At 48.7% G+C, this 26,301-nt stretch overlaps 1 protein-coding gene across 4 annotated transcripts in view; it reads left to right on the top strand.

The window, feature by feature from the left end:
- Positions 1 to 26,301, top strand: part of GLDN (gliomedin) — a 60,137-nt gene that overhangs the window by 28,115 nt on the left and 5,721 nt on the right. For 2 of the 4 annotated variants that reach the window (XM_061428766.1, XM_061428768.1), the window contains exons 3-9: positions 6,558 to 6,575; positions 6,945 to 7,052; positions 15,234 to 15,371; positions 17,614 to 17,751; positions 21,063 to 21,146; positions 22,700 to 22,825; positions 23,834 to 23,984. In XM_061428766.1, the coding sequence (XP_061284750.1) occupies positions 6,558 to 6,575; positions 6,945 to 7,052; positions 15,234 to 15,371; positions 17,614 to 17,751; positions 21,063 to 21,146; positions 22,700 to 22,825; positions 23,834 to 23,984 (763 nt within the window). The remainder of the gene's footprint in view (positions 1 to 6,557; positions 6,576 to 6,944; positions 7,053 to 15,233; positions 15,372 to 17,613; positions 17,752 to 21,062; positions 21,147 to 22,699; positions 22,826 to 23,833; positions 23,985 to 26,301) is intronic. The other 2 variants (XM_061428767.1, XM_061428769.1) reach the window with 1 other exon arrangement.

Here is a 26,301-nt window from a genome sequence, read left to right as displayed (position 1 = left end):
AGCAACAAAAGAAAAAATAAACAAATGGGGCTACAAAAAATTAAAAATCCTTTGCACAGCAAAGGAAACCATCAACAGAAAAGCAAACCAAGCAAATGGGAGAATAGATGTGCAACTGATTTATCTGATAAGTAGTTAATTCAAAATATTGAATATGTAAAGAACACAATATAAAAATCTATTTAATTAAAAAATGGATAGAGGACATGAATAGACATTTTTCCAAGGAAGACCCACAGATGACCAACAGACACATGAAGAGATGCTCATTTTCACTAATCATCAAGAAAATGCAATTTAAAACCACAATGAGATATCACCTCATTCATGTTAGAATGGCTGTTATCATAAAGACAACTAAAAATAAGTGTCAAGGAGATGTGGAAAAGGGAACTCTTATGCACTGTTGGCAGGATTGTAAATTGGTGCAGCTACTATGGAAAACAGTATGGAGGTTCCTTAAAAAATTAAAAATAGAAGTAGCATATGATCCAGCAATTCCACTTCTGGGTATTTATCTGAAAAAAATAAGAAGCTAATTAGAAAAGATATATGCACCCCTGTCTTCACTGCAGCATTATTTATTATTTATAATAGCCAAGATATGAAAACCTAAGTGCCCATTGATATATGAATGGATAAAGAAGGTATGGTATAAATACACACAATGGAATACTACTCAGTCATTAAAAAAGAACGAAATTTGAAGCAAAATGGATGGACCTAGAGGGTAATATGCTAAGTGAAATAAGTCTGACAGAGAAAGACAAATGTATGATTTCACTTATACATGGAATCTAGAACACAAAACAAGTGAACAAGCATAATAAGACAGAAACAGACTCACGGATACACAGGTGGTTGCCAGAGGAGGCAAGAGGGAGGGGCTAGGGGCTAAGTGAAATAAGTGAGAGAGATTAGGGGTATGGACATCCAGTTATAAAATAGATGAGCCATGGGAGTGTAGTGTCCAGCGTAAGGAATACAGTCAGTATTATCACAGTAACTTAGTATTGTGAAGGATTACTAGACTTGTGGTGATCAGTTTGTAATATATATTAATGTTGAATGATGATGTACTACACCTGATACTAATATAATTTGTATGCCAACTATTCTTCAATTAAAAAAAAAATCTCTTATGGAATAAATGCACCGTTCCCATGGACTCTAAAGATAAGCACAAGACTTTGAAGCCATCTGGAGCTTGTGCTGGGGCTCCTCAGTCTAAGGCTGCAGGCTCTGAGGAGGTCCTGGTCTCTTCACAGGGCTGCGCTGGGGAAGGCTGAGAAGCCCTGCAGTGTGCATGGACATGCAGAAACCTGCTGCAGTATTCTCCCCAGGGCCTCTCGCTACCTGCCCGGCATTAGGAACTCTGGTTGCGTTTGTAGAATGACTAAATCTGTGATTTTTGTAAGTGATTAATGGGGGTGGTGGGCTAGCAAGAAAGATGCTTCCTGGAGGAACTCTGAGTCCAAACCCGACTCTTGTTGGCTTAGTTTAACCTCAGAGAGAAAAGCTGTAATCCTGTGGCTTCTTAGAAAATGCTAATTGAGTTATTACTCAAGTCACATTTCGGCCCTCACAGAAAATTAAATATCTTCAGAACAGCTTAGTCCTTTATTCTGAAACCCTTGTGGCTTAAGCACAAGGATTTCTTACATCTCTGGGAGTCCCTTTTCAGCGTTGCTGCATGTGACAGTAATGAGCGCTAGAGAAATGCTCAAATGGATAGAATTACAGGCACAAAAGCCCTGTTGAGAGGCACAGGAAAAGCCTCTTCCTTTTTGATTTTTATAGTGATAGAATGAGAGCCAGGCTGTTCAGTGAATGTGGGCCAGAGCTATTGAGACCACTTAGGAGAGATTGACGGGATCGCATCTGTGCTGGAGATGGGTTGAGGAGGTTATTCTTTGGCACCTAAAAATGCTTTTCAAAAGCCAGTTCCTTTTTTCATGACAGCTTGAAATTGGGTCTTCTTTTACACAGAAAGCTCTTCAATTAAAACTTAGGTGTGAAAAGTACAAGTTGTATGTACTTTTTTACAAGGCAAGGAGGCACCCAGGGATAGGCCAAGGTGCCTGGATTGGGAGCAGGGAGGTGAGAGGACCCAGGAGTGAACCAGGGAGCTTCAGGGGGAGAGGCAGAGAGCAGCAGTCCAGAGGTTACAGGGTTACAAGGCTCCCAGATGATACCTTCAGGAAGGGTTGCCAGGACAGAGCCTGGGTTTGGGCCTGAGAACAAGATCTAGCTCTTCACTGGAGTCATCTTTGAAAAAGCAGGTGTTTGTGACTTGAGGCTAGTCCAACTGTGACCAGGAAAGCCCCTTCCTGTTCCTTTCCCAGGACTCAGCTGTGGCTGCTCTGGGGACAAGGACAGAACAGTCAGGCTTTAGGATTTTGCTAATGCAGAGTTTGTCAAATGACATATGGTTTTCTGGATGCATCTTATCCCTGATCCCAGTTTCCTTGGGACCCCAGAAGCATGTCTTCTGGAAGAGCAGGTTATCGTGAAGAAGGCAGGTCTTGGGTAATTCTTCACTTCCAGTGGCCTCCACATACAGGCTTTTTGGAAAATCTCTAAATCATCATATTGCTGAACTGCTTGTTGGGACCAACGTGCTTCAAATCCACAGTGCCCATTCTCCTTACAGAGACATGACTCCAAGTCTGTGATAACACTTCTTATCCTATACCCAGGCATCAGTCGTGGATTACTGTTGCCACCTAGCATGGCCTCAGGTCCCAAGTCATTCTTTTCTCGTGTTGCAGAAAGTTGTACTAACTGATTAGAGTTGGCACTTGAAATAATATCGAACTCTTCTCATTTTTAAGGTTGTCATGGCCATAATCCAAAATTGAAATGCACCAAATAAATGAGATTAGACCAAAGCTCCACTTTAATGGGGCATGTGGGGAAAGATACATATTTTTCCACATCAGGTGCCCTGGGACTGGCAGAATAGCTGTCAGCAGGGCCAGTTGCAGAGGGTGGACCAGCACACAGAGGGTGGGAGCTGAGGCCTCAAAGCTGTAGCCAGTCCAATCCAAGTGAGGATCCCCCTTCTTAGCATGGAACCTTGTATAAGTGCGCTGGTGGCAGGCCCAGGGAACAGCTCTGCATACAGCCTTAATAGGAAAGTGACTGCCTATGCGTGTTCCCAGAGGGTCTGTTATTCCAGAAGGGGACAAGGGTCAGGAGCTGAGAAAGCATCCTGCAAGACAGTTTTCTAGGGGCTAGTTGGCACATGTTATTTGACATCTGACATTATTATAATGACTCATATCTGGGGCTTCTTCTGGGTGAGAGGGGCCATGAGCAGCTCTGTTGGTATCCTGGGGACCCTGGGACAGTCACCATCACTCTGCCCCTGAGCTCTTTGAAACTGTCATCCTTTCTCTTCTGAAATTCTCTAGTTTCAAGGCCTGAGCATGGACTTCACAGATGGTGTGCAGTGTTAAAGAATCTGCCTACCAATGTAGGGGACGCAGGAAATGTGGGTTTGACCCCTGGGCCAGGATCATCCCCTGGAGATGGAAATGGAAACCCACTCCAGGATTCTTGCCCGAAAAGTCCCATGTACAGAGAGGCCTGACAGGCTACAGCCTGACAGACTCTTTGAGGTCACAAAGAGTCAGACACAGCTGAGCATGCACACATGCATGGGACCTGCTGGGCTGGCCTCACTCTTCCTTCTCCAGAGCACTCTCTCTCTCTGTCCTGGCGCTGCTTCTGTCTCCTGCCTCCCTCCAGGTAGGGTGTGTCCCCCTCTCTGCATCCCCAGATTTGGCTCAGATATTTCACTCTTACCTCAAGGCTAGTATCTCCCAGTCTTTCTAGGGTTAGGAACCCCTGTAAGGATAATGACTGATTCTTTTCCCAGAAAACTTTCACATCAGGTCCAGGGGACCCAGGACCACCTGCACGCCAGTAACTTGTGGTGCTTCGTGAAAATGCAGGTTCCCGGGCCTCACGCTAATTCAAACTGGATCAGAATCTCCAGATTGGTCCCAGGTATCTGCATCTTTACAAGCATTCTAGTCGACTCTAGGCCTCAAGTGACTAAGAACTGTAGCCGTAGGATGTCAAGGACGTCGGGTGAGGGTCAGTAAACCCTAATCTAAGCACCTCATCATAGCAGTATCCTTGGCCCTAACTAATGTGCCCTAAGTATACAGCTCCGGCCAGGACCTCTCTCTAATACTCCACAGCATGGCAATGGACTGTTCTGAGAACTCTTGCAACCTACTATATACAGTTGATTCTTTCTTGTTCACCTTTTTTTTCTACCAACCTGCACATCTGATTTTGGCTTCTATCAGCAGTCCGGATTGACTGTGGATTGATTTCTGACAGCTATGGAAAATCCACATTGCATCCTTACCAGGGCGTTTGTGGCGCCATCTGGTGGTATGACTATAGGCTATCCTGATCCTAGAAAATGCCGTGCCATTTTCAGCAAATCATTTTTGCGCAATATAGGACTATATATATATAAAACATACTGTCAAACACTTTGCTCTTTTGAAAGTTTTCAAGTCTGTCAAATAGGCTCAGCAGTATCCGGGCACCGAATCATCTGAGAGGCCTTCTGTTTTGCCTCCAACCAGACATGGAGTCCTGCCCGTTCTTCTGCTGAAAATACCTCTCGCATTTCTAGCTCCCTCTAGAACGCTACAGTCACCAACCACATTTATCTTCAACCTTGTCCCAAGTTTTAACTACAAACATCCTATGGATAATTTCTCCTCCCCACCCCCACGCCCGCCTCTTTCTCTCTCTCATCTCATTCCCTAGTTGTATTCCATCTACAGAAGGGATCGCAAACGCGCACTGATTTCAGTGTCATCTTCCCTTCTTAAAACCCTACTATGGCTCCGCGCTGCCTTGCAGATACTGTCTGTGCCCCGCTATCAGGCCTTCAAGTGTTGCTGTGCCATATCCCTCCGCCAAGTACCCCGGCTTCATCACTACACATTCCAGCTGGGCCAGCTTCCCTCCTCTCGCTCACTCCTGGACCTTTGCTCCAGTTGGTCTCATGCAGGGGTGCCCAGCCCTCACCCCTGCAACTGTCTCAGGCCCCCTGGGTCTTCAGAGCTACAACTCAAGGCTCACCCTCTCTGAAGTCCTGCTCAGACTGCCCTTTGCCCAGACTGTCCCAGCACCTCTGTGGTTGCTTCTCTGTTGCTCCCTCATATCTCACTGTGGTTTCAGAGTATTCACCTTCCTCAGTTCGATTATAAACACGACAGATTCAAGGACCAAGGTTTCTTTTAAAAAAAAAATTTATTTTATTAATTTTTTTAGCTGCACTGAGTCTTCATTGATGCACGCTGGCTTTCCCTAGTTGCTGCAAGCCGGAGCTAGTCTTCACTGCGGCCAGACCATGGGCTTCCCCTTGCAGTGGCTTCTCTCGTTGCAGGATGTGGGCTCCAGGGTGTGTGGGCTCAGTAGTTGCAGTGCAAAGGCTTAGTTGTGCTGAGGAATGCGGGATCTTCCCAGACCAGGGATTGAGCCTATGTCCCCTGCATTATTAGGCGGATTCTTAACCACTGGACCACCAGGGAAGTCCCAAGGTTTCTCTGAGTAGATTTTGGTGCACACAGTAAGTGCTTTGTAAATGGTGGTTTTCTGAAAAGTCACAGGACTTGGATCTTTAGACAGACCTACTCACTCCAGTTGGAGAAGGGCATGGCAACCTACTCCAGTGTTCTTGCCTGGAGAATTCCATGGATGGAGTAGCCTGGTGGGCTACAGTTCATGGGGTTGTAAAGAATCGGACATGACTGAAGCAACTGAGCCCACACGCACCCACTCCAATATTGGTGATTGTTTCTGTGGTCAGAGAAACAAAGACCCTCAACTGTTCGTGATGCAACCTGACTGGTCTGTATGAGTGCTTATTAAGTGGAATAATTGACACTAAAACTGTTTGTGGAGCAATTTATTGTGTTAGATTATGTGTAAATGATTCACCTGAACACCTTAGATCCTTTTTAGGGTGATTACAAATGAAGAAAGGTATTTGTTACCTGATCTGAGCCCTCAGGTTTTCTCAGGCAATTTTGTGCAACAAAATAGAAACCCAGCAAACCAGCTTTTGCTCTCAACTCCCCTGGGTGGCCTAGAGGAGACAGGCTGTCTGGATGAGTGCATTCGGGGCTGCTCCCAGGACAGCTGGCTCTCAGCCCTGCAAATGCAGCACTTCCTGACACCTAGCTGCACACAGGCTGCAGCAGGGCCCACCCACGTGGTCACCAAACCTCATGTAATTAAGTTGACTTCGGAGTCTATGGTGACGCAACTTAGAAATTATTCTTAGTCCACTGGAACTTGAGCAAAAGTGGGTTTGATTGGGCTATGGGTGTTTGTCTAATTGTTTTTAAGGATCTTTGGGTAAACATATTGAGTTCTAAATAAAAGGCACAGGGCAATTCCTTCGGGCCCATAGATGATTAGTATGTTTTAAGAGGGGGAAGATGCTCTTTGTTCTTTGGGTTCGGGAGTTAGCTTACTTCTATCTGTGGTTTATCATCTAAATTTTTCTTCTGTTGTAGGACCACCTGGCCCAGCAGGTAAGAACCTATAGATATTCTGAGTTTGCAGGGAGGATGTGGGTGGCTGGCTCCCAGGATCCCTCAGAAGGGACTGAGGCAGGGAAGGGGGAAGAATCCAGAGGCAGCCTTGACTACAGCTGTGTCCCTGCCTTCTCTCTACCCGAGTCACCAGCTCTCCTGCTCCCTCCTTCTTGAGAGCCTGCCATCACCATTCGCTATCTGACACTGCTTTGGGTGGTGGTGGGGACGGTGGGGAAGGAAAGGAAGAAGCAGGAGAAGCTCTGGGAGAGGCCTTGATGCCTGCCCAGTCTCACTGGCTAAAGGAAATAATGTTAACTTCAGTGAACATTTTTTATCAGTGTTCCCGTTTCCCGTGTTTTGATGCAGGGCCTCCCGGAGCCAGTGGATTACCAGGACACAACGGATCAGACGGACAGCCTGGTCCTCAGGGCCCAAAAGGCGAAAAAGGAGCCAATGGAAAAAGAGGAAAAATGGGTATTTAGGCACAGTTTTTCGAATTAAATCCCTTGGTTGTTTTGTCTCCATCATTGCGTTTTGGATGAGCCAGCGCTGGTGCAGGGGGGACAGGTGCTGTATCTCTGAATGCGAGGCCGGTTAAGTGTTGCCTGGAAGCCGCTGTGTCCTGGGCTATAAGGGCCACCTTTCTGGTCCAACCCTGATGACGGTGTATGTCCAGGCTGCCTGGGAGAAGCAGTGTTCCTGGGAACTGATGGCCACTCCTCTGCTTGCTCTGACGCCAACAGACAGATGGAAGGGGCAAGAGTGTCTGTACTGGTACCCCAAGTTCTTTCAGGGGTCAGTTCCTGCCCTAGCCAGGGTAGCTGGACAGAGAGGGTGAGAGGTGAATGTGGTCAAGTTGACACCAGAGAGGCAACACAGCCAAATCAGGTTAGCCCTGGGTCTTTTAAGAACCAGGGTTTGTACTCAGCCCCTTGCCCTGCATACCTCCCTGGGCAGTCACACAAGGCAGGCTGCAGGAGGGAAGGGAGGAAGCTGTGAAAAGCTTTTCTCTAAGGACGGGCTGTTGGGAGCATGGCTCAGCCCTCGACCAGCTCAGACTCTGCATCTGACTAGAAAGCAAGGGCTGTGCTGTCCCCACCACCCTGCCAAAGCCCCGGGCCTATGAATGCCCTCCCCTGCTCCCTTCCTGGGCCCAGGATGCATTCTCATCCCACCCAGAGATCAGTGTAATTGCAGGGAGTGGGAGGAGGGGCCAGAGCTGGCAGGGCCGCAGAGAGGAACTGGCTTTGTTCTGGGAGCCATGAGAAGCCACAGAGGGGTTTTGAGGAGGAGAGTGACATGATCAGATCTGCCTTTCTGTGATACCCCCACTGGGGGAGGACAAACTCGAGCAAGCATGGGAGCCAAGACAGGGAGACAGTGAAGAGGCTACTCAGCAGGCAGGCAGAAGGGATACAGGTGGGATGTGCAAAGGCTGATGAGCTGAGTGATATTTGGGGGTAACATCAGCAGTACTTGGGGAAGGCAAATGTAAGTAGGAAGGGGGAGGGAAGCACCAAGGCTGACTCCAAGGTCTTCCTCCTGCCTGACGGCTCTTCCCTAAGGTAGTGAGCCCTGGACCAACTTAGGTCCTAGCATGGGACGTGCTCAGTTTGAAATGCCTTGAAATGTCATGAGGAGGTGTCAGAGGGCCTTGAAGATGCAGGTTTGCAGTCAGAGGAGACCCTGGGGCTCGAGGTGTACCTTAAGGAGTCACCCGAGGCGATGGGTTTTTGGGCCATGAGCCCATCCCCTTCGGGAGGGAGCCACCCAAGAGGAGAGCCTGGGCCCATCCAGGAGGAGCAGCAGTATCTAGTGACCAAGTAGAAGGGAGGAGCCAGCAAAGGAGGCCAAGGACAGGCTGAGCAGCAGGAGGAACCCTAGGAGATGGTGGGAACATTCCTCAGCAGGCATTTATTGAGAGGGTTCCCAGTGCTAGTGCGGAAACAAAATAGATGCAGCCCCTATTGTATAGTGGAACTTTCTGTCTTTGGTGGGGAGGCAGACATAAAGTCAACAATCAGATACATCTGTAATCACGGTGTGAGGTGCAGAAAGGAAAGAACAGTATGTTATAAGCAGGGCGGAGAATGAGGGTCAAGAGGTAATGTCTGACGTCAGACCTGAGGGACAAGAGCAAGGCAGACGGTGGCCCAAGTGGAGTGCACACACCTGCCAAGGCCCTGCTGGGGCAGCTAGGGGAGGGGGCGTACAGCCAGGTGAGGTGGGAGGCGGGGGCCAGGCCCTTCCAGAGCCTTCTGCATGGTGGTCTGGGTCTCTCTGCCAGCCACATGCAGGATGTGACCCTCAGGGCCAGGGTCATGGCCATGGAGAAGGAGGGGCCATCGTGTCAGCAGAGAGCTCCAGGATCTTTAGTGGTTTGGCAGGGAGGGTTGGGAGAGGGGAGGAGTGGGCATGCCTTCCAGAATGAGGGAACAACAAGTACTGTTTCCAAAAACAGGCTAAAGAGCCCATGTTCCACAGAGATAGGACTGGGTTAGGCTGTGCACGTCTATGGGGTCACACAGAGTTGGGCACGACTGAAGCGACTTAGCAGCAGCAGCAGGCTGTGCACTCTAGCGGTGATCTCTTAACAATGGTATATATTAATAGCTGACATTCACTGTCAGGCACTCTACCAAGTCCGCTTTACATTTACCTCACTGAGTCTTCACAACAGCCCCAGGAGATGGGGATATTTGTGGGCCTTATTTTTCCAGATGAAGAAGTCTCATCTTTCCATTTTCCAAACAGACCGGGGCCCTCGGTCAGGGCCTGTGCACCACTGTGCCCCCAGCCATCCGTGACCTGGAGCAATCGCAGTTGATACCTCCTCCTCTTCAAGATCGCCCCTGACCTCCGTGTCTGGCCCCCGCCTCACCAGCTCAGTTACATCCCCTGCTCTCCTCCGAAGCATAGATCCCTCCCTGAACTCCTCTCCTCGTGTTGCTCGCTGATGTGCTAATGGTCTGGCCACCTAGGGAGAACGTGAGGTCCATGAGAACCAGGCTCCGGAGCCTGGTGCACCCAGTGAAGGCGGCAATCAAGTCATTGTTGAACTAGTGGACATAACATGCCCAGTGTCCAAAAGCTAGTAAGCATAAGAGGCAGGCTTGACTCCAGGCCTTGACTCCTGGACCCCTGCTTTTAAACACGACAGCACAGAACACTTCCAGGCTGGAGGGGGTTGAGTCCAAGAGGCATTACCGGAGGTGCTACAGAGCAGGAGCAGGGGGAAGGAAGCCCGGGCACTAGGAGCTAGTGCTATTAATTGTCTAAGGATGTTGCTGAGCCTCATTCTGAGTCTCACCAGGAGGGTGGGAAGGAGCCAGCCCTTCAGAGAAGCCCTTAGGACACAGGCAGGACGCACAGTTCATCAAGTATCCACGTGTCAGGCAGAAAGAATTATCCCTGCTCTGCAAGCAGAAGGGAGCCAGGAAAGGCATTCTGGGCGCACCTGCCTTGAACTCTGACTGGCTTCGAGGGCCTGGGTCTCCTCACCTGTACACTGAGGAGCAGGGCTTCCAACAACTCTAACATGGCTTCCGGTTTTGAAACAGTCTGCTCCAGTGTTTGTCTGTGAGGGAGAGGCTGTGCCTTGTGCATCCTGTTGTTTGACATAGCTCTCAGCCAACCCCAGCTAAGGCTCAGTAAAGAACTGAGAGAACAGCAGGACATAGTTTCTGTCCATAAGGGCTTGCAGTCCTGTTGGAAGAGAAGATAGTTTATATACAGCATGAATTCTGTAACTGGTTATTCTGATATGAAGATGCTTTATACTGTACAGCAGGGAATGCTGCCAGAAGAAAACTTAATTGTGCAGATAATGGACAAATAGGATCCTGTATAGAGGATGAGTTGTACTGTAGAGCTAAGTGTAAAGGACAAGAGAGACGTGTGATCCACACCTTGGAAATAAATAGAGGGGAAATGGGGAGGGCAGTGCAAGGAGAGAAGGGAAAGGCCCTACTTGGAGGCACTGTTCGGGAGGCTGGCCCTGCCTATGAGAAGGGCCCCAGGTGAGGATGGGGTGCGGTGGGGAGGGAGCAGGGATTTTAGCTCTGTGTCTGCAGAAGGCAGCCGGGAGCCACTGTGGGCTCTTGAGAAGAAGACCAACCTAGTGATACCAGAGTTTAGAGCTCCAGACCAACAGTTGTTTCCAGGATATTGAAATATGAAGCTAACCCTCGCTTTCTGATCTTAGGAATGCTAAGAACAAGAGTGGAATAGGCCAGAGTCAGAGCTTGAAGTCTTGGTTTGGATCCCAGCTCTTCTGCTTACTAGCTGTGTGCACTTGGGCAAGTTACTTAATTGCCCTGTTTCCTCAACTGGAAAATGAGAATAGTAATAGTGTTTTTAGGAAGACTAAATTTATATATAAAATATATATAAATATATATCAAGTGCTTAGAATAGGGTCTGACACAGAGCAAGTGCTGCATTCATTTTAGATATTAGGTGGTGGTGTTGTTTCAAAGGGTGGGGAAGGAAATCTGAGTGGAAATGCCTACATTTGTTTGAAACCATCAACTTAGATTTAGAGAGAATTGGACTTAACCGTCATCAGTTTTGCAAACAGCGTCCTTTCCGAAGTTTGACGTGCTGTGCCCCAAAACCAAGCATTTTCTTTCTTTCCATCTGCCTCTCACTTTCTCACTCAAGAGTTAATGCTTTCGTGTTTTCTCTAAAAATTGGTCCCCACAAAAACAGAAATAAACATCCTCCTCCTTATTCATCCCAGCCTTGGGTCTGGGTTTTGCATAACACCCTCAGCTCCCATCTCCTCCGCCTCAGTGGGTGACAGATGGTGCTACCAAAAATAAGATGTCCTCCTTCACCCCCTGCAGTGAAGATGGCGTTGACCCCAGTTGATCACACAACCCCAGACTCTAAAGCTGGGAAAATGACTTGTTTTGAGTGGGCACTGCCAACGGGAAAGGAAAACAGCAGAAAGCCACACCCAGCACCCGAGCAAGGCGAGCAGAGTCTGGCCTTTCTTCTCCTGCAGAATGTGCTGACTCCAAGCCTGCCAGCAGCCATGGGACAGACACTGCCCTGATCCAGGCCACTCAGTGTTTAACAGTGTCCCTGCCCATATCCAAGTCGGGGAAGGCAGACAGTGCCACATCTGGCTCCTCTGCCAGCGAACGTGATGAGGTGGTGGTGTACTTCTGCATGCCACGGCCAGGGCACGGCCGAGGTGGTTGCACCAACCAAGAAGAGGGAAGACTCTGTGGAGGTGGCGAAGACTACATAAACAGAACGTCCCCTCCCCTTTCTTGAAGAAAGTGATCATGTGCACACACAGCTGAGTGTCAAAATACACCCGTGAGCAGAAGTCCTTAATATCCTGAGCACTAAACACCAGCCCCTGTGCATTATGACAGCTGTGAGAATGTTCTCCTGTTTCACACCTGGCCTTTTTGAGAAAGGGGGAAAATGCATAAAAGGAAGGAATAAAAGAAGAGGAAATCGAATGATGATGCCAAAGGCTCTTTGTGACTAGAATAAATGCTTGAAAAAGAAAACCCTCAAGTAACTAGAAGATACCATTTCCCTGAGCACTGCTGAATGTGAGTCACACGACACCTTTCGAAGGTGTCAGTTATCTTCGGGTGCATTGTGCTGGCTGGACTCTATGGCAACGTTCTCATCTTTTGTGTCCTTCAGATAATGTGCCAAATTGCCTATTTAAAATACTGACAAAAGAACGTCCGCTCGTGCAGAGGTCCCTGATTAAGGGCTTTTCAGTGAGTGAACCTCTTTCCAGAAAGATGTCCTGATAACTGTGGACAGAGGTGACCCCCCAGCCATGGGATCTCAGTGTGGTGTGAGAGATGCATTGTGGGACCTGCCTCAACCATGTCACTGACTCCACGGCACAGCCTCCAGTACCTACACTGCAGGCACTTCCCTTGCTCTTCTTCACATGCTCTTCCACTGTGTCCCCAGCAATTCCATTGGCAGAAATTGAGCAAATGTTTCCCTGTTTGTTGCATTTTTTAACAGTGATCAACACTTTCAGGTTCTTTCATACACTGCTGTCTTCCTTGGGATGGTCTGTGTAGGCTCCCTTGAATCTAATAGAGCTTATCAGCCCCTTGGCATAGAGAAAAGGTGGTAGGAGTGCCAGTTGCACATTTTAGGGAACAATGGGCTAGGATGGCAGTGCAGGGTATTCCAGCGCCATCTGTGGTGTGACACGATTTATTAATAATAACCTCCCCATTGCTGCAAGGGCTTGAGAAGAGCCAATCAGGTGGGGTCGAGACGTGTTCAGGGTTGGATGGGAGGTTAATCTAAATGACCTCTAAGGTGCCTTCCTATCTGAAAGTCTATGATTCTCTTGGGATGGTTATATAGGCATCCTGTGTAGCTGGTAGGAAGTTGGGGGTGGGGATCAGAATTGGTTTTAAATCTGGAGGGAGGACAGTGGCGATGTCATAAAATGACAGTTGGGGAATGGGGACTTGCCAGGCTGGTGGGGCACTCAGCCAGAACCTTTAAGAAGGGGCTTGGGATTGGCCACATAATTAGAAAAAGCAATGAATCCTAAGGCCTCTTGGTTATAGAGGTTGAGAGAAACTGAAGTTTTTCACTGAAACTTGCCTCTGGCTCTTTTCTGTTGCCCAAAATCTCTGCCCCTTTGAAAAATATCTCTGTTGAGTGATATCTCCAGGAGGCTCTTGTCAAAATGAACAAACAGTGCCTGCAATGGGATATCATATTAATTTATCCATATCTGGCAGTACCTTTGCACATAGTAAGCAATCACTTTCCCTCTTAGTATCCCTAGGTGCTCCTAAGTTCTAGCAGCTTTTTAATAAATTTTCTAAAAGACAGTTTTAATGCATCCCTCTCCAATCTGTTTGCCTCTGTTTCTTTTTCTTTGCTTTATTGTACTTTATTTAAAGTGACAAGAATAGGTACCATTGTCCTGTTCCTGATCTTAGGGGGAAAGCGTTCAGTCTTTCATTATTAGGGACATTGCTGTTGTTTAGTCACTCAGTCATGTCCGACTTTCTGTGACCCGATGGACTATAGCCCACCAGGCTCCTCTGTCCATGGCAAGAATACTGGAGTGGGTAGCCATGCCCTCCTCCCAGGGATCTTCCCGACCTGGGGATCATATCCGAGTCTCCTACACTGGCAGGAGAATTCTTTCCTATCTGAGTCACCAGGGAAGCTCCGGAGATGATGTTAGTTGTAGGTTCTTTTCACAGATGCCCTTTTTCATATTGAGGACATTTCCTTCTATTCCTAGTGTGATGAGAATTTTTATTCAGGATAGGTGTTGAATTTTATCAAATGTCTTTCCTATATCCATCAAGATGATCACGTAATTTTTTCCTTGCTTAAATTATTAATATGCTACATTACATTGACTAAATGATTCAGATTTTGAATTCTATCCTGGCAGGCAGTTAAGCTTACTGCTCAGTATTTTTAAGGTTTGTTATGATAGATCCACAGCAGCCTTGACTGCTGAGCTAATTTAGCCTCACTACTAAGACAAGTCTTTCCAAGAACTCTATCTCACAGCCTGCCATTTTCTGAGATCCCTCTGCTTTGACTGGCGGGAATGAGGACCCTTCCCTGTTCAAGCTCTGAGAGCCATATAGTGAGTGGCTTTCTGTTCATTCTTTTCCCTGCCTGGTAGACTTTCACCTTATACAGACTATTACTCTGCCAAAGACTTGAGGAAACCCCTGGGAAGTTCACCAGAGCTCTTTCTACACAAATACCTCCTCTCTCATATTCTGTCCCATGAATCCCAGCCACCTTTATCTGCCCAAACTCTACTTTTTTGTCTCCTCACCTCAGCGAAGCTGCTGTGTGGAAGCTGCTACGAGTTGGGGCATCTTATGATGCGTGAGATTGGCTTCCTTTCTCCCCAGCATCAGAATGCTGTGCTGCCCATTTTGCAATGCTGCAATGAGTCACTGCCTGATCTTGACTACTCCTAGTAGGACTGTGGTTCCTATAGTGATGTCTCCCTGTGGGCAGAGACAGAAATTTTGTCCATTACCTGTTGTTCACACTATCTCCTTCCTTCATAATGCTTGTCCTAAAGCAGTGTGACCTGTTTTGCTATTTTGCTTAAAAATATTTTGTATCCAAATGTCACAGAAAAGGGCATTGGAGATGGAATCAAGATTTTTGCTGCTCACTTTTCAGCCTCAGTTGTAAACCCTGTAGGCCTTATTTCTAATTTCTACCAAGTGAGAGTAAGGAAAACTGACCAGCCTACCACCCCAGTATTGTGAGGGATACACCAGATAATGCAGATGACAACATCCACTGTTCAAGGGCCTAACAAAGTCCTCCAAGTGCTCAGCCTTCCCTCCTGGGGTGGGGAGGGCAGATTTCTGATGAGGCTTCCCCTTCTTTCTGCTCTCACTGTGACTGTCCCTCTTGGGGTTCACTCCTCTCTCCAACCTGTTGGCCCAGCAAAATGTCTCTAAAAAAAGTCAACAGAACTACCTAGAAGTATATTCTTTCATGAATTTGTACCTTGCTGCTGTCCTAAAATGATTATGAAGTGTTATGTATTTGGTTTTGCTTCACCTTAAAAACATAAAGCACAGTATTACAAAGTAGTATACCAGAATTTCCTGCACAACAGGCTCATAAATCTTTTTTTTTTCCCTTCAGGGCCCCCTGGAGCCACAGGAACTCCAGGGGAAAAGGGAGACCCTGGTGAGCTGGGCTTGCCTGGAAACGAGGGCCCAGCAGGGCAGAAGGGTGACAAGGGAGACAAAGGGGACGTGCCCAACGACGTGCTCCCCGCAGGTAAGGGGCTGGTGCTGCGGTCTCCTGGGGTGAATGGGCCCAGAAACCATCCTGGTTTCTTGTACCAGGGCTGCTCTGGGTCATCTCTCCTTATCTGCCCTAGATGCCCCTCTGTTTCATAGCACGTTTTACAGTCCTGTGCTTTTGACAAGGAGAAAACCATGTGTAATGTAAGCCCAATGTTGGTAAGACCAAATCTGAGATCTAAGCATAAGCAGTTGAGATAAAGCACCATGCCATAGTTGGATGGATTTCGGATGAAGGAAACTTCCTTTTCCCAAATATCTGTTAAATCCAGCACAATCCAGAACAAGAGAAGTGAGAAATTTCAAAGGACAACAGACAGAAAGTACAAGCTTCAGAGTTGAGCTCAGGCCATCTTCAGCCCCTTATCCTAAGATTCTTAACATAGGATTGAGGCAAACATGGTTGCTGATCTTCTTTATCTGGTTTCCAGCCCAGGTTAAAAGCAGGGAATTGATGTCTGTGGCACAGCAAGCTTCAGAAAGGCAATGACATGGTGGAAAGAGTAAGTGCCGGCTGATGGTCATGGAGGAGGAAGAGGCAGAATTTTAAAAGCACTTTACTTTGGGGACCATTTGTACTAGAAAAGCATAACTATCCTATTCGTGTGTTCAATAAGCATTTTTGAATATCAGAGAACACCATTTATGAATTAGGGACTTTGCTATAACAGCTGAAAATGGTAATATGAAAATGAGTAAGACATGATATCTGTCCTCGAGAAGCCAGGATGATAGATGTTCAGGACAGTGACCCAGAATCAGTGTCCCATCCAGCTTTAAAAATTTCTTGGGCACCTGCCATTTACCAGGTACTGTGTAAAGATCAAAGCACCCAGGAAAAATCAAATTAGGTTTAGCATGGCTTATTCCAAAAAAAGGAGGTTATGCACAAAATATGTAAGATTTAAGAGGTGTTTTGACAGGATTCATATATATATATATATGTGTGTGTGTGTGTGCGTGTGAATATATTTTGAAACTATAAGATCATGTTATATTCAGTTATATGGGAAAGCTACACATCCAGAATGTCACACACCCCTATATTACCAAACAAATGAGGGTAACCTCAAAGCATTCAGGAAAGCAGCAGCTCTGAGTGTACTCCAACTCTAGAGACCAGGCCAGAGCTCAGTGTGTCCTCTGGCCAGAGGGCAGAGAAGGAGTAGGAGGGCTGGACCACATCTGCCATGATCTCTGCCCTTTCGGCTGGGGGCTTAGAACCACCCTCAGCCTCTGTGACTCCTGCTTGCCCCTTCAGTTCTAAAGCAGCTGAAAAGACCTATTTGGTGGGGCTGGGAAGAGGCAGCTAAAGAGATCTCAGATCACCAGTCAGCCCAGGAAAGGCGTGTAGAACCAAAGGACTGAATATCCCAGACTAGCGGCATCTTTATGCAAATTGCAGAACCAAAGGCCCCTGCAAAGGGCTGTACCCACACGGCCACCTGAAGTTAGAAGTGTGTAGTGACTCCACCTGCTGATGTGTAGGGAAACCAACCATCAGAGCACTCACCCTGGTGACCTCAGTGGGTTCTCACAGGGCAGGGCAGGGAGTATGAGACTCTGGAAATGAAGCACCAGTCTCAGAGGGATACACTGTCTGCCCAAGGTCACAAAGCTGGACAGCCGCCCCCGATCTCTTCCACAGCATGGAGCAGTGTCTCTCATGCCTGGAAGCATCCTTGGAGGTTTTTAAAACTACAGATGACCAGCTTCCCCATCATTTTGATGAAGTGATCTGGGATGGGGTCCAGGCATTATAATTGTATTTGAGCTCCTTGGGTGATTCTAATAAACAGTCAGGGTTGAGATCTCCCAACATCAGCCAAGAAGAAGAGGATGAGCTAAGGAGTGAGACAGCCCTGAGTGTTGGGGTGGGGGGCAGCTCTGCTCCAGCTGTGACCTGGGGCAAAGCCCTGAACGTTCCTGAGACCCGGGTCACCCGAGGAGCTGCTGGTACTGCCTCACAGAGTACTTGGGAGGGACAAAGGGAAGATTTCTAAAATTCCCAGCACAGTTCCTGGCACCTAGTTGAAACTTAGCACCTTCTGTGGGAGCTCCCTTGACCCTGTGTGAGTGAGTGCTGGAGGACCACTGTCCAGGTTTTGGCCAGCTTCCCTGGAGCGGCTCCATCTCCTTTTCCCCTGTGTGGAACCCATCTCTGCTTACAGCTCTCTAATCAACTCCCACCCCTGCTTCTCTCTCTCTTTCTCCAGGTGCCAAAGGTGACCAAGGCCCACCTGGCCCACCTGGCCCACCTGGGCCCCCAGGCCCTCCGGGTCCTCCAGGTCCCCCTGGAAGCAGAAGATCCAAAGGCCCTCGGCAGCCAAACATGTTCAACGGCCAGTGCCCAGGTCACACACCCCTGCCCTAGGGAGCTACCTCTTCAGTGAACAATCCCAAGCTCTCAGGCTTCACCCAGATTTTGTGACCAGATTGTTTTAATAAGTGGAGATTTTGCCCAAAGCAAGTATTCCCTCCCCTTTTCCACCGACCTGGGAGGCCTGAACAGCCTGCCCAGGTTAAGGACTGGTGGCAGGTTTAGAATTGGGCCTCCTGCCTCCTGCCCTCATCCCTCTTCCTTCACTTGAGGTAGTCGCTCAATCATGTCCAACTCTTGGTGACCCCATGGACTGTACCCTGCCAGGCTCCACCATGGAATTCTCCAGGCAAGATTACTGGAGGGGTAGCTATTCCCTTCTCCAGGGGATCTTCCCGACCCAGGGATCAAACTCAGGTCTCCTATTTGGCGGGTGGATTCTCTATAAAGGCTGAGCCATCACCAGACTATTCCTCTTTCTTGCCAAATCCACCATCTCTGGAGCATGGAGGGCTTGACTGATGTTGGAGGGATGGAGACGATGGGGAAATTCAGATCATCTAACTCCCCATAGATACCCCAGTACTGCCATCACCACCTCTAAGCTTTGCTAACAATGCTAGCGATGTTGTAGGCATAGGGCTAAGTGCTCAGTTCATTTAATTCTACACTAGCCCTAAGATATAGGGGTCGTATTCTGACCAGTTCACAGATACAAAGCTGAAACCCCAGGGAGCTATGTAGTCTGTCCATGGTCACTCAGTTAGTAAGCAACAGCTGGGATTCAAACCCCAATGTGCCTGCCTGTAAAGCCCCTGCTTGGAGCATTTTCCTTTCAGAGACAGAAATCCACACGTTGAGAATAAGCCAACAAAGGGCAGTTCATTTCAGTCACTCAATCGTGTCCGACTTTGCGACCCCATGGACGACAGCATACAAGGCCTCCCTGTCCATCACCAGCTCCTGGAGTTTGCTCAAACTATGTCCATTGAGTCGGTGATGTCATCCAACCATCTCACCCTCTGTTGTCCCCTTCTCCTCCCTCCCTCAATCTTTCCCAGCATCAGGGTCTTTTCAAATGAGTCAGCTTTTCGCATCAGGTGGCCAAACTATTGGAGTTTCAGCTTCAACATCAGTCCTTTCAATGAGTATTCAGGACTGATTTCCTTTAGGATAAACTGGTTGGATCTCCTTGCAGTCCAAGGGACTCTCAAAGAGTCTTCTGCAATATGCAATACCACAGTTCAAAAGCATCAACTCTTTGGTGCTCGGCTTTCTTTATGGTCCAACTCTCACATCCATACATGACCACTGGAAAAACCATAGCCTTGACTACTTTCTTGTCAAAGTAATGCAAGGGCGCCTGATCTCTGGCAGGCCTGGGCGGCTTGTTCTTTGGCCAGTTGTGACAGGGGTGGCCATGGGGTTGAGAGCTAAGAAGAAATCAAGGGCCGAGTTAATGAAAAGTCCTTCTCAGATGCTGCTATAACTTCTCCACACAGAGATGTTCAGGGACTTATTCCCCTAACTTGGGCCATGAGGAGGCACAACTGGATGCCTGGCTTCCTGGCAAGCAGAGAAGAGGGTCCTGACTGGGGTTTCTTTCTCACTTGCTGTGGATTTCTCCACCACTTTCCTAAACACTCTTTCATTCTGTCTGGTGCACTGTTCTTTCTGGAAGATGTTTGGGTTGCGGGGCGCACACACTCAGTTTCAGAGTGGGTGAATCTGAGCTTTCAGAGATGTCACCATCACGCCCAGTAAATGGAGCCTGATTATGACCCTGCCCAGCAGTGAGCAGGCTGTTGATTCAATACCACCCTTTCCCTTAGCATCAGCCCTTTGTTCAGCCTCCCTGGGGGTGCAGGCTGAGCGGAACCATCCCGAGAGGAGGGGAAGTCTGGCCCTGCTTCTGTGGAATTCGGACTTGCCAGAGGCTCTGTCAGCAGTGAGAGGGGTGCTGGAGAGGTGCCCTCCCAGCCTAGCCTGTCTGCTAAGAGGCTGGTCGGCAGGGGTTGGGCTTCAGGGTTGTGAAAACTGCTTTAAAAGAGAGGCCATTTCCTTCTGCTGTGCCTCCCAGGAGTGGGTCCTGGCTGCCAGGCATCCAGCGTCTGAGCTTGGCCCTCACTCCTGCTCCTCCTGTCCCTTTCCTTTAATCCCGTCCCACCCCCCCAGCTTCAGAAGCTGGTGGGTAGGTCCTGCACGAGTTAATGAGACCCCTTCTTCAGACTAAGAATGGGAGGGTCTCTCTGTCCCTCTCTGTGCGAAGCCCAGGCCTCTAAGTGGAAACTCAGGGGGGAACTTGAGAGGCAGGATTGTGTGTGGGGAGTCTAACAGCCCCGAGACCGCTCTCATCCATGGCAGAAGGGCTTCAGAGAGACAGGGCTCATCCAGCTAAAGGAACATTTGAGAAGAGCCTCCCTATTTTACTGATAAAGACACCTCTCTAGTTTATTCTGTGTGTTTCCCTAGCGACAGTGGAGGTGCTCCTTTCTATCTAGCAACCACAGGTGATTGGAAACCCTCAGAATTTGCCTAGGGAAGTGGGGTCCTGGCCTTTCCCAGAAAGCCCGATTTGCTGAGACCTGCTGCCAGCCGGTCTGTGCCTTCTCATCTCCACACTGGCCACACTACCCCTGCCTTCTGTCCTGCTTCTGCCACCTGAGCCACCTCTTCACCAAAGGTCTGAGTTCAGCCCATTTGCTAAGGAAGATGAATCTATGCTTAGTCATAGCCTCAAACCAACTGTGAATCAGGTGCCCCTCAAGGGCCTGGGTCCCACAGGTCTTCGAGCGGAAAAAAACAGATGGAAAATGGGGAGGGGAAAGGGGCCCCGACCTCTCTGGTCTGGGCTGTCTCTAGGCTTATTCTTCCTCTGCTCCCTGGCAGTTCAGGAAGACAGGATGAAAATGGGCCACCCCATCATGAGGCTGCTCCCTCATCCCCATCAACTTCCCTGAGGGTGAAAATCCCTCCAGAAAATACAAACTGTGATAGATTCCCACCTGCCCAGAGTGGCCAGGAATGTGTCAGTAAGCCTTCCCCACCTCCCCCAGGTTGTTGAGGGTTAGGATAGCTGACTCAGGTGACATTTTCCTATTACTGACATCCTCTCAAGATTGTACAGTCTTAGCAACTATGATCATGAAATGCTTGTTGGGAACTCACCAGGTAGAGGAAAAAAAATTGGAAGCATATGAGTTGGTGCTTAAAAGCAAGCAAGCAAAAACCAAGGATGCTTATGGAACTCGAATCTGGAATAAGGTGGCGGAAAGCACCAGTTATAAACTTATACACATCTCACCGTGCCAACTGCATTTGCTCTGATTATCTTTGTTGTTTTAGGTGAGACATGTGCTGTACCAAATGATGACACCTTGGTTGGAAAAACTGATGAGAAAGTCAGTGAACACCATTCCCCACAAGCAGGTACAGAAACAAAGCATCCTGTTTATTTTTTTTAATTATTTGTGCATGGGTCTGCATTGCTGTGTACAGGCTTTCTGCAGCAGCGGGGGCTACTGTCTAGTTGCGATGAAAGGACTTCTCGTCGTGGCGCCTTATCTTGTTGTGGAGCACAGGCTCTACGTGCACTGGCTTCAGTAGTTGTGTTGCACAGGCTCAGTGGTTGTAGCTCGAGGGCTGCAGAGTGTGGGCTCAGTAGTTGTGGTACACGGGCTTAGTTGCTCTGCAGCATGTGGCATCTTCCCGGACCAGGGGTCGAACCTGTGTTCCCTGCATTGGCAGGCAGGTTATTACCCACTGGACCATCAGGGAAGTCCCAAAGCATCCTGTTTTAAAACTCAGAAATCAGATACCTTAAAGTCATATGAACTAAAAAAATAAAATCAGCACAATGTGAGAGTTGTGAGTCATGTTTCTTTTGTTGCAAAATGAGGACTATAGCCCAGGAGAAAGCGTTTCAGGTAGCTCTGAGAAACTGCTCCAGAGCAGTAGGGGGAAAGGTCAGTATATATGTGATTTTGGTGAAGGAGGAGTACATGCAATCTAGCACATGTTTTTTGCAGAAGGTTTCTGCAAGTCACATGGAACAGTCATCATCATGAAGGATTTGGGTGCTTTTCTAGATACTTAGAAAGTGAAAGTGTTAGTCTCTCAGTCATGTCTGACTCTTTGTGCCCCATGGACTGTAGCCAGCCAGGCTTCTCTGTCCATGGAATTCTCAGACAGGAATACTGGGGTGGATTACCATTTCCTTCTCCAGGGTATCTCCCTACCCAAGGATAGAACCCAGGTCTCCCACATGGCAGGCAGATTCTTTACTGTCTGAGCCACCATATGAAGAGATACATGACTTCAGTTCAGTTCAGTTCAGTTGCTCAGTCGTGTCCGACTCTTTGTGACCCCATGGACTGCACCATGCCAGGCCTCCCTGTCCATCACCAACTCCCAGAGTTTACTCAAACTCACGTCCATTGAGTCATCACCACACAAGTGATGCCATCCAACCATCTCATCCTCTGTCGTCCCCTTCTCCTCCTGCCTTCAATCTTTCCCAGCATCAGGGTCTTTTCCATTGAGTTAGTTCTTCATATCAGGTGGCCAGAGAATTGGAGCTTCAGCTTCAGCATCAGTCCTTCCAATGAATATTCAGGACTGATCTCCTTTAGGATGGACTGGTTGGATCTCCTTGCAGTCCAAGGGACTCTTCTCCAACATCACAGTTCAGATCTTCTTCACAGCATCAATTCTTCGGCCTGGGCTCATAAAATCAGCTCCTGAAAATATCTAACTATCTGAAGACTTGTTCTACCAGTCCCCCACTCCCGCCTCCACTGAGGACAGAGTGCCTCATTTCTGCTGTCCACCCTTAGCTCCTTGTAGGGGATGTGGAAAGTCAGCAGCTGCATCAGCACATGATTTAATCCTTGTAGAGGTAGGGGGCAAGTGCCAATGGCAACTGCCAATTTGTAGGTGACAGTCATAATTGGGAGGTGAGTAACTTTCTCTTCTTTTGATAGAATCCATGATCACATCCATTGGAAGTCCAATACAAGTGTTGAAAGTTAAAGAGACGTTTGGGACTTGGATAAGAGAGTCTGCTAACAAGAGTGATGAACGCATCTGGGTGACTGAACATTTCTCAGGTGCTTTTACTTGGCGGATGAGCCATATCTCTGCTGTAATTTTATATTTCCTTTGTTGCCTCCCTTCAGGCTTATCCTGTTTCTGTGTCTGAAATCCTTGCTCATTGGTGTAACAGAATTGCTTTTTTTTTTTATTTTAGAAAGCCCAAATAAGTGGGCAGAATGCTGCTCTCAGTTGAGCACATTGGTGACAAACCTCACAGTTCAGATAAGAGGGACGTGACCAGGGTGCCTCCACTGCAGCTTTTTGGCAAAGTGTCCAGGAGGAAACAAATAGCATCCTGACTGATAAACCCTTTATAAACCCTGAAACCATAATGAAGAAGAAATGCCAGAGACAATTTTTATTTTTATTTTTTTTTGCACAGGCTATCTTTCTTTAAGGAGAATCCTTTTGGCCACTTTTCTCACATACCACAGTATCTGAGAGCCCAGGGGAGTGGGTGAGGTACCATCTCGAAGGTCTACTGCATCACACTGTCCCAAACAGATGTGGTCAGGCATTGCAGTGGCCCCATGCCAGAAGAGGCCTGGCCATGCCGACTAGTCAGAGCAATAGCTCAGACATGCTACTTTGGTCTCATCCAGGCTCACTCATCAGCTGGCAGTAACTGTCCAGATGACCAGCTGAAAGGGAACCTGTGACTCTAACGGGAAGAGCAAGGGCACAGAGGCAGCATGGCCCCCTTGGAGGGCAGTGGTGGGAGGTGGCCGCACAGGTGCTCTTCACGATGCAGGCCTGTGGCAGAAAAGTTGATGAAATTGTAGGGGAGGGCGTGATACCATTTTCCTGGGAGGAGCAAAGGCACCTCTGGTTACTGTGTTCAAAAGATGGTTCAGGAATCCACGGAAGAGAATTGGCCTTCGGGTTTGGGAGCCTGGGATCTTGAAACTGGACAAGGACCCTTGCGGGACAAGGACCTTGACTCTCACCTTCTGTCCTTTTACCCCTCCTCCCCCAACTCACCTCCAAGCTGTGACTGCCTTTCCCTGGTTTCCCTCCTACAGGCATCAGGGTGAAGGAGTTCGAAGACCAGCCCTCACTGCTGAACGGCAGTTACACGCTCATCCACCTCCCGTACTATTTCCACGGCTGTGGGCACACTGTTCACAACAACTCTCTCTACTACCACAAGGGAGGCTCCAACACCATAGTGAGGTGAGTCCTTCAGGGCCCCGCTGCCCCTCCTCGCCCATCCCAGCTGGCACCTACTGTGCGTGGCACTTCAGTCATACTTCAGCTACTTAAGGGAAGGGACTGTGGTTCTACCCTCTATGTTCCCGGGGCCTGGCGCACAGCCAGAGGTCAGTCAGGGTTTGCTGACTGAATGAACCGCAGGCCACAAGGAGTGAGCCCCCACTGCATTTATTGCTGGTCTGGAACCAAGTGTAAGTTCAGGGCCAGAGAGAAGGAAGCTGGGAGTGACTGGGGGTGGCAGGGGTTGGGGCAGAAGCTTTCTCATCCTTTGGGAAAAAAAGAGCAGAATCCAGGCCTCCCTCTGGCAGGAAGGTGTCACACCCCCAAATCGGTTTTGTTCTGAAAACTGTTGGGTGTGAAGAATTTCATGTCACAGCTGAGATCTCTGAGGACTAGAGACTGCAAGGCCTTCAGGTGGTTCTGTCATCCTGACAGAGCCCTCACCAAGCCACCTCCACACGCCCTCCATTTTCCCATGGGCAGGAGAGGTGGCCACCCAGGTGGTCGGGGCCCAGGACAGCAGCCCAGGCTTCCTGGCTCCGCACAAGAATTGCTAAAGGTTGTCTGCATGGCTCAAGAAGACATCAAATGCTGGGCTTTAGAGGCAGACATCATCTTGGGCAAATCAAGGGAGCAGTGAACGCAATCAAGTTCCAACCCTCCCACCTACTTATTTGTGACCTTAGAGGAGAGACACCACTTCCGGTGACTTCCATGCCCTCACTACAAATGGAAAGATGGATGAGAACCTCTGCAGCCCTCCAACTGTACTCCCATTGGAAATGACAATTCCAGTGTTATGAAAGCCGTGGTCCTCATCATTCCAAACAAGAGACCTGCATCTTGAGGGAGGACTGGATTCCTCCATGGGCACGGGCTTGCTAGTACATCATGCAGTCAAACCAGCCACGTCAGACACACATGTCAGCCGTGGCTGGAGGCACCCCCTCCTGTGCCTCTGCACCACCTCCCATCCTGGGCTCCCTCAGCACCTCAGCACCTCCTGGCTACCTCATCTAGACAGAATCTTGTGCTAAAAGAAAAAGATAACTGGCCTGCCACCCATTCAGAAGCCCTCTCTCCCCACACACACTGCTTTCTGTGACATTTGTTCTCATTCAGTCCCTGCATGTGCATGTGTGCTAAGTCGCTTCAGTTGTGTCTGACTCTTTGCGACCCCATGGACTGTAGCCCGCCAGCCTCCTCTGTCCATGGGATTCTCTAGGCAAGAATACTGGAGTGGATTGCCATTCTCTCTTCCAGGGGATCTTCCCAGCCCAGCAATCCAACACACATCTCTTTTGTCTCCTGCATTGGCAGGCGGGTTCTTTACCACCAGGAAGCCTTGTGGCTGCCATATATATAGAGCCACCCAGGTGGCACAGTGGTAAAGAATCCACCTGCCAAACAGGTTCAATCAAAGCTGGTTTGATCCCTGGGTCGGGAAGATCCCCTGTAGAAGGGAATGGCTACCCACTCCAGTATTCTCGCCTGGGAGATCCCTTGGACAGAGGAGCCTGGCGGGCTACAGTCCATGGGGTCGCAAAAGAGTCACACATGACTGAGCAACTGAGAGCAGTTACGTGGGGTATTCTGGGGTGAATGAGGCCCAGAGGAGGATTGGCCACCCTAAGAAAGAGTGGCTTCTAATGGCACTAAGCTTGTGTGAGGTTAGAACAACTGTACTGGGGCCCTGCTCCAGTGCCTGGCTACAGTCTGGGAGGAGAATCGGAGGCAGACTGGAATTAGACCCTGTTTTTGCTGGGAGAGACGAGCCTCATCAAGAAAAGCAACTGTCAGTGCCAGTACCAGACAGGGACAGTCCTGAATCCCTGGCATTCAGAGGAAGGGGAGCCCTGAAAGCAGAGATGGGCATGAAAGACCTTCTCAAGCCCTCACTCTTGTCTAGTTTCTTTTCCAATTTACTTCAGGATTTCTTAACTGGCTTCGAGCTTGCTGTACTCCGGTGCATACCCGCAGCTTCGCACCTGTCACAGTTCTGCTGCTGCTCAATGGCGCCTCCTAGTGCTTTTCTTTTCGTTTAGCCTTGAGTCCCTGAATTTTCTTTCCTGAAGCTGAATCAAAATCCACTTTTGCTCTGATGTAGATTTGGAGTCTGCCAAATCAAACAGCCTCCAGGAGCTGAGGGGCATGGGGTTTCACGCCGTCACTTCATTGATCTACTTGCTTACCAAAGAAAGAAAAGTGACTTTACAGCCATGACTTTGCTACTTCACCTCTCAGCTGCTGACTTCCTTCATTGAGCCTGCTGTGAAAC

Source organism: Bos javanicus, chromosome 10 (assembly GCF_032452875.1).
Source record: "Bos javanicus breed banteng chromosome 10, ARS-OSU_banteng_1.0, whole genome shotgun sequence".
NCBI classification, from domain to species: Eukaryota; Metazoa; Chordata; class Mammalia; order Artiodactyla; family Bovidae; genus Bos; species Bos javanicus.
This window is presented reverse-complemented; position numbering and strand designations above follow the sequence as displayed.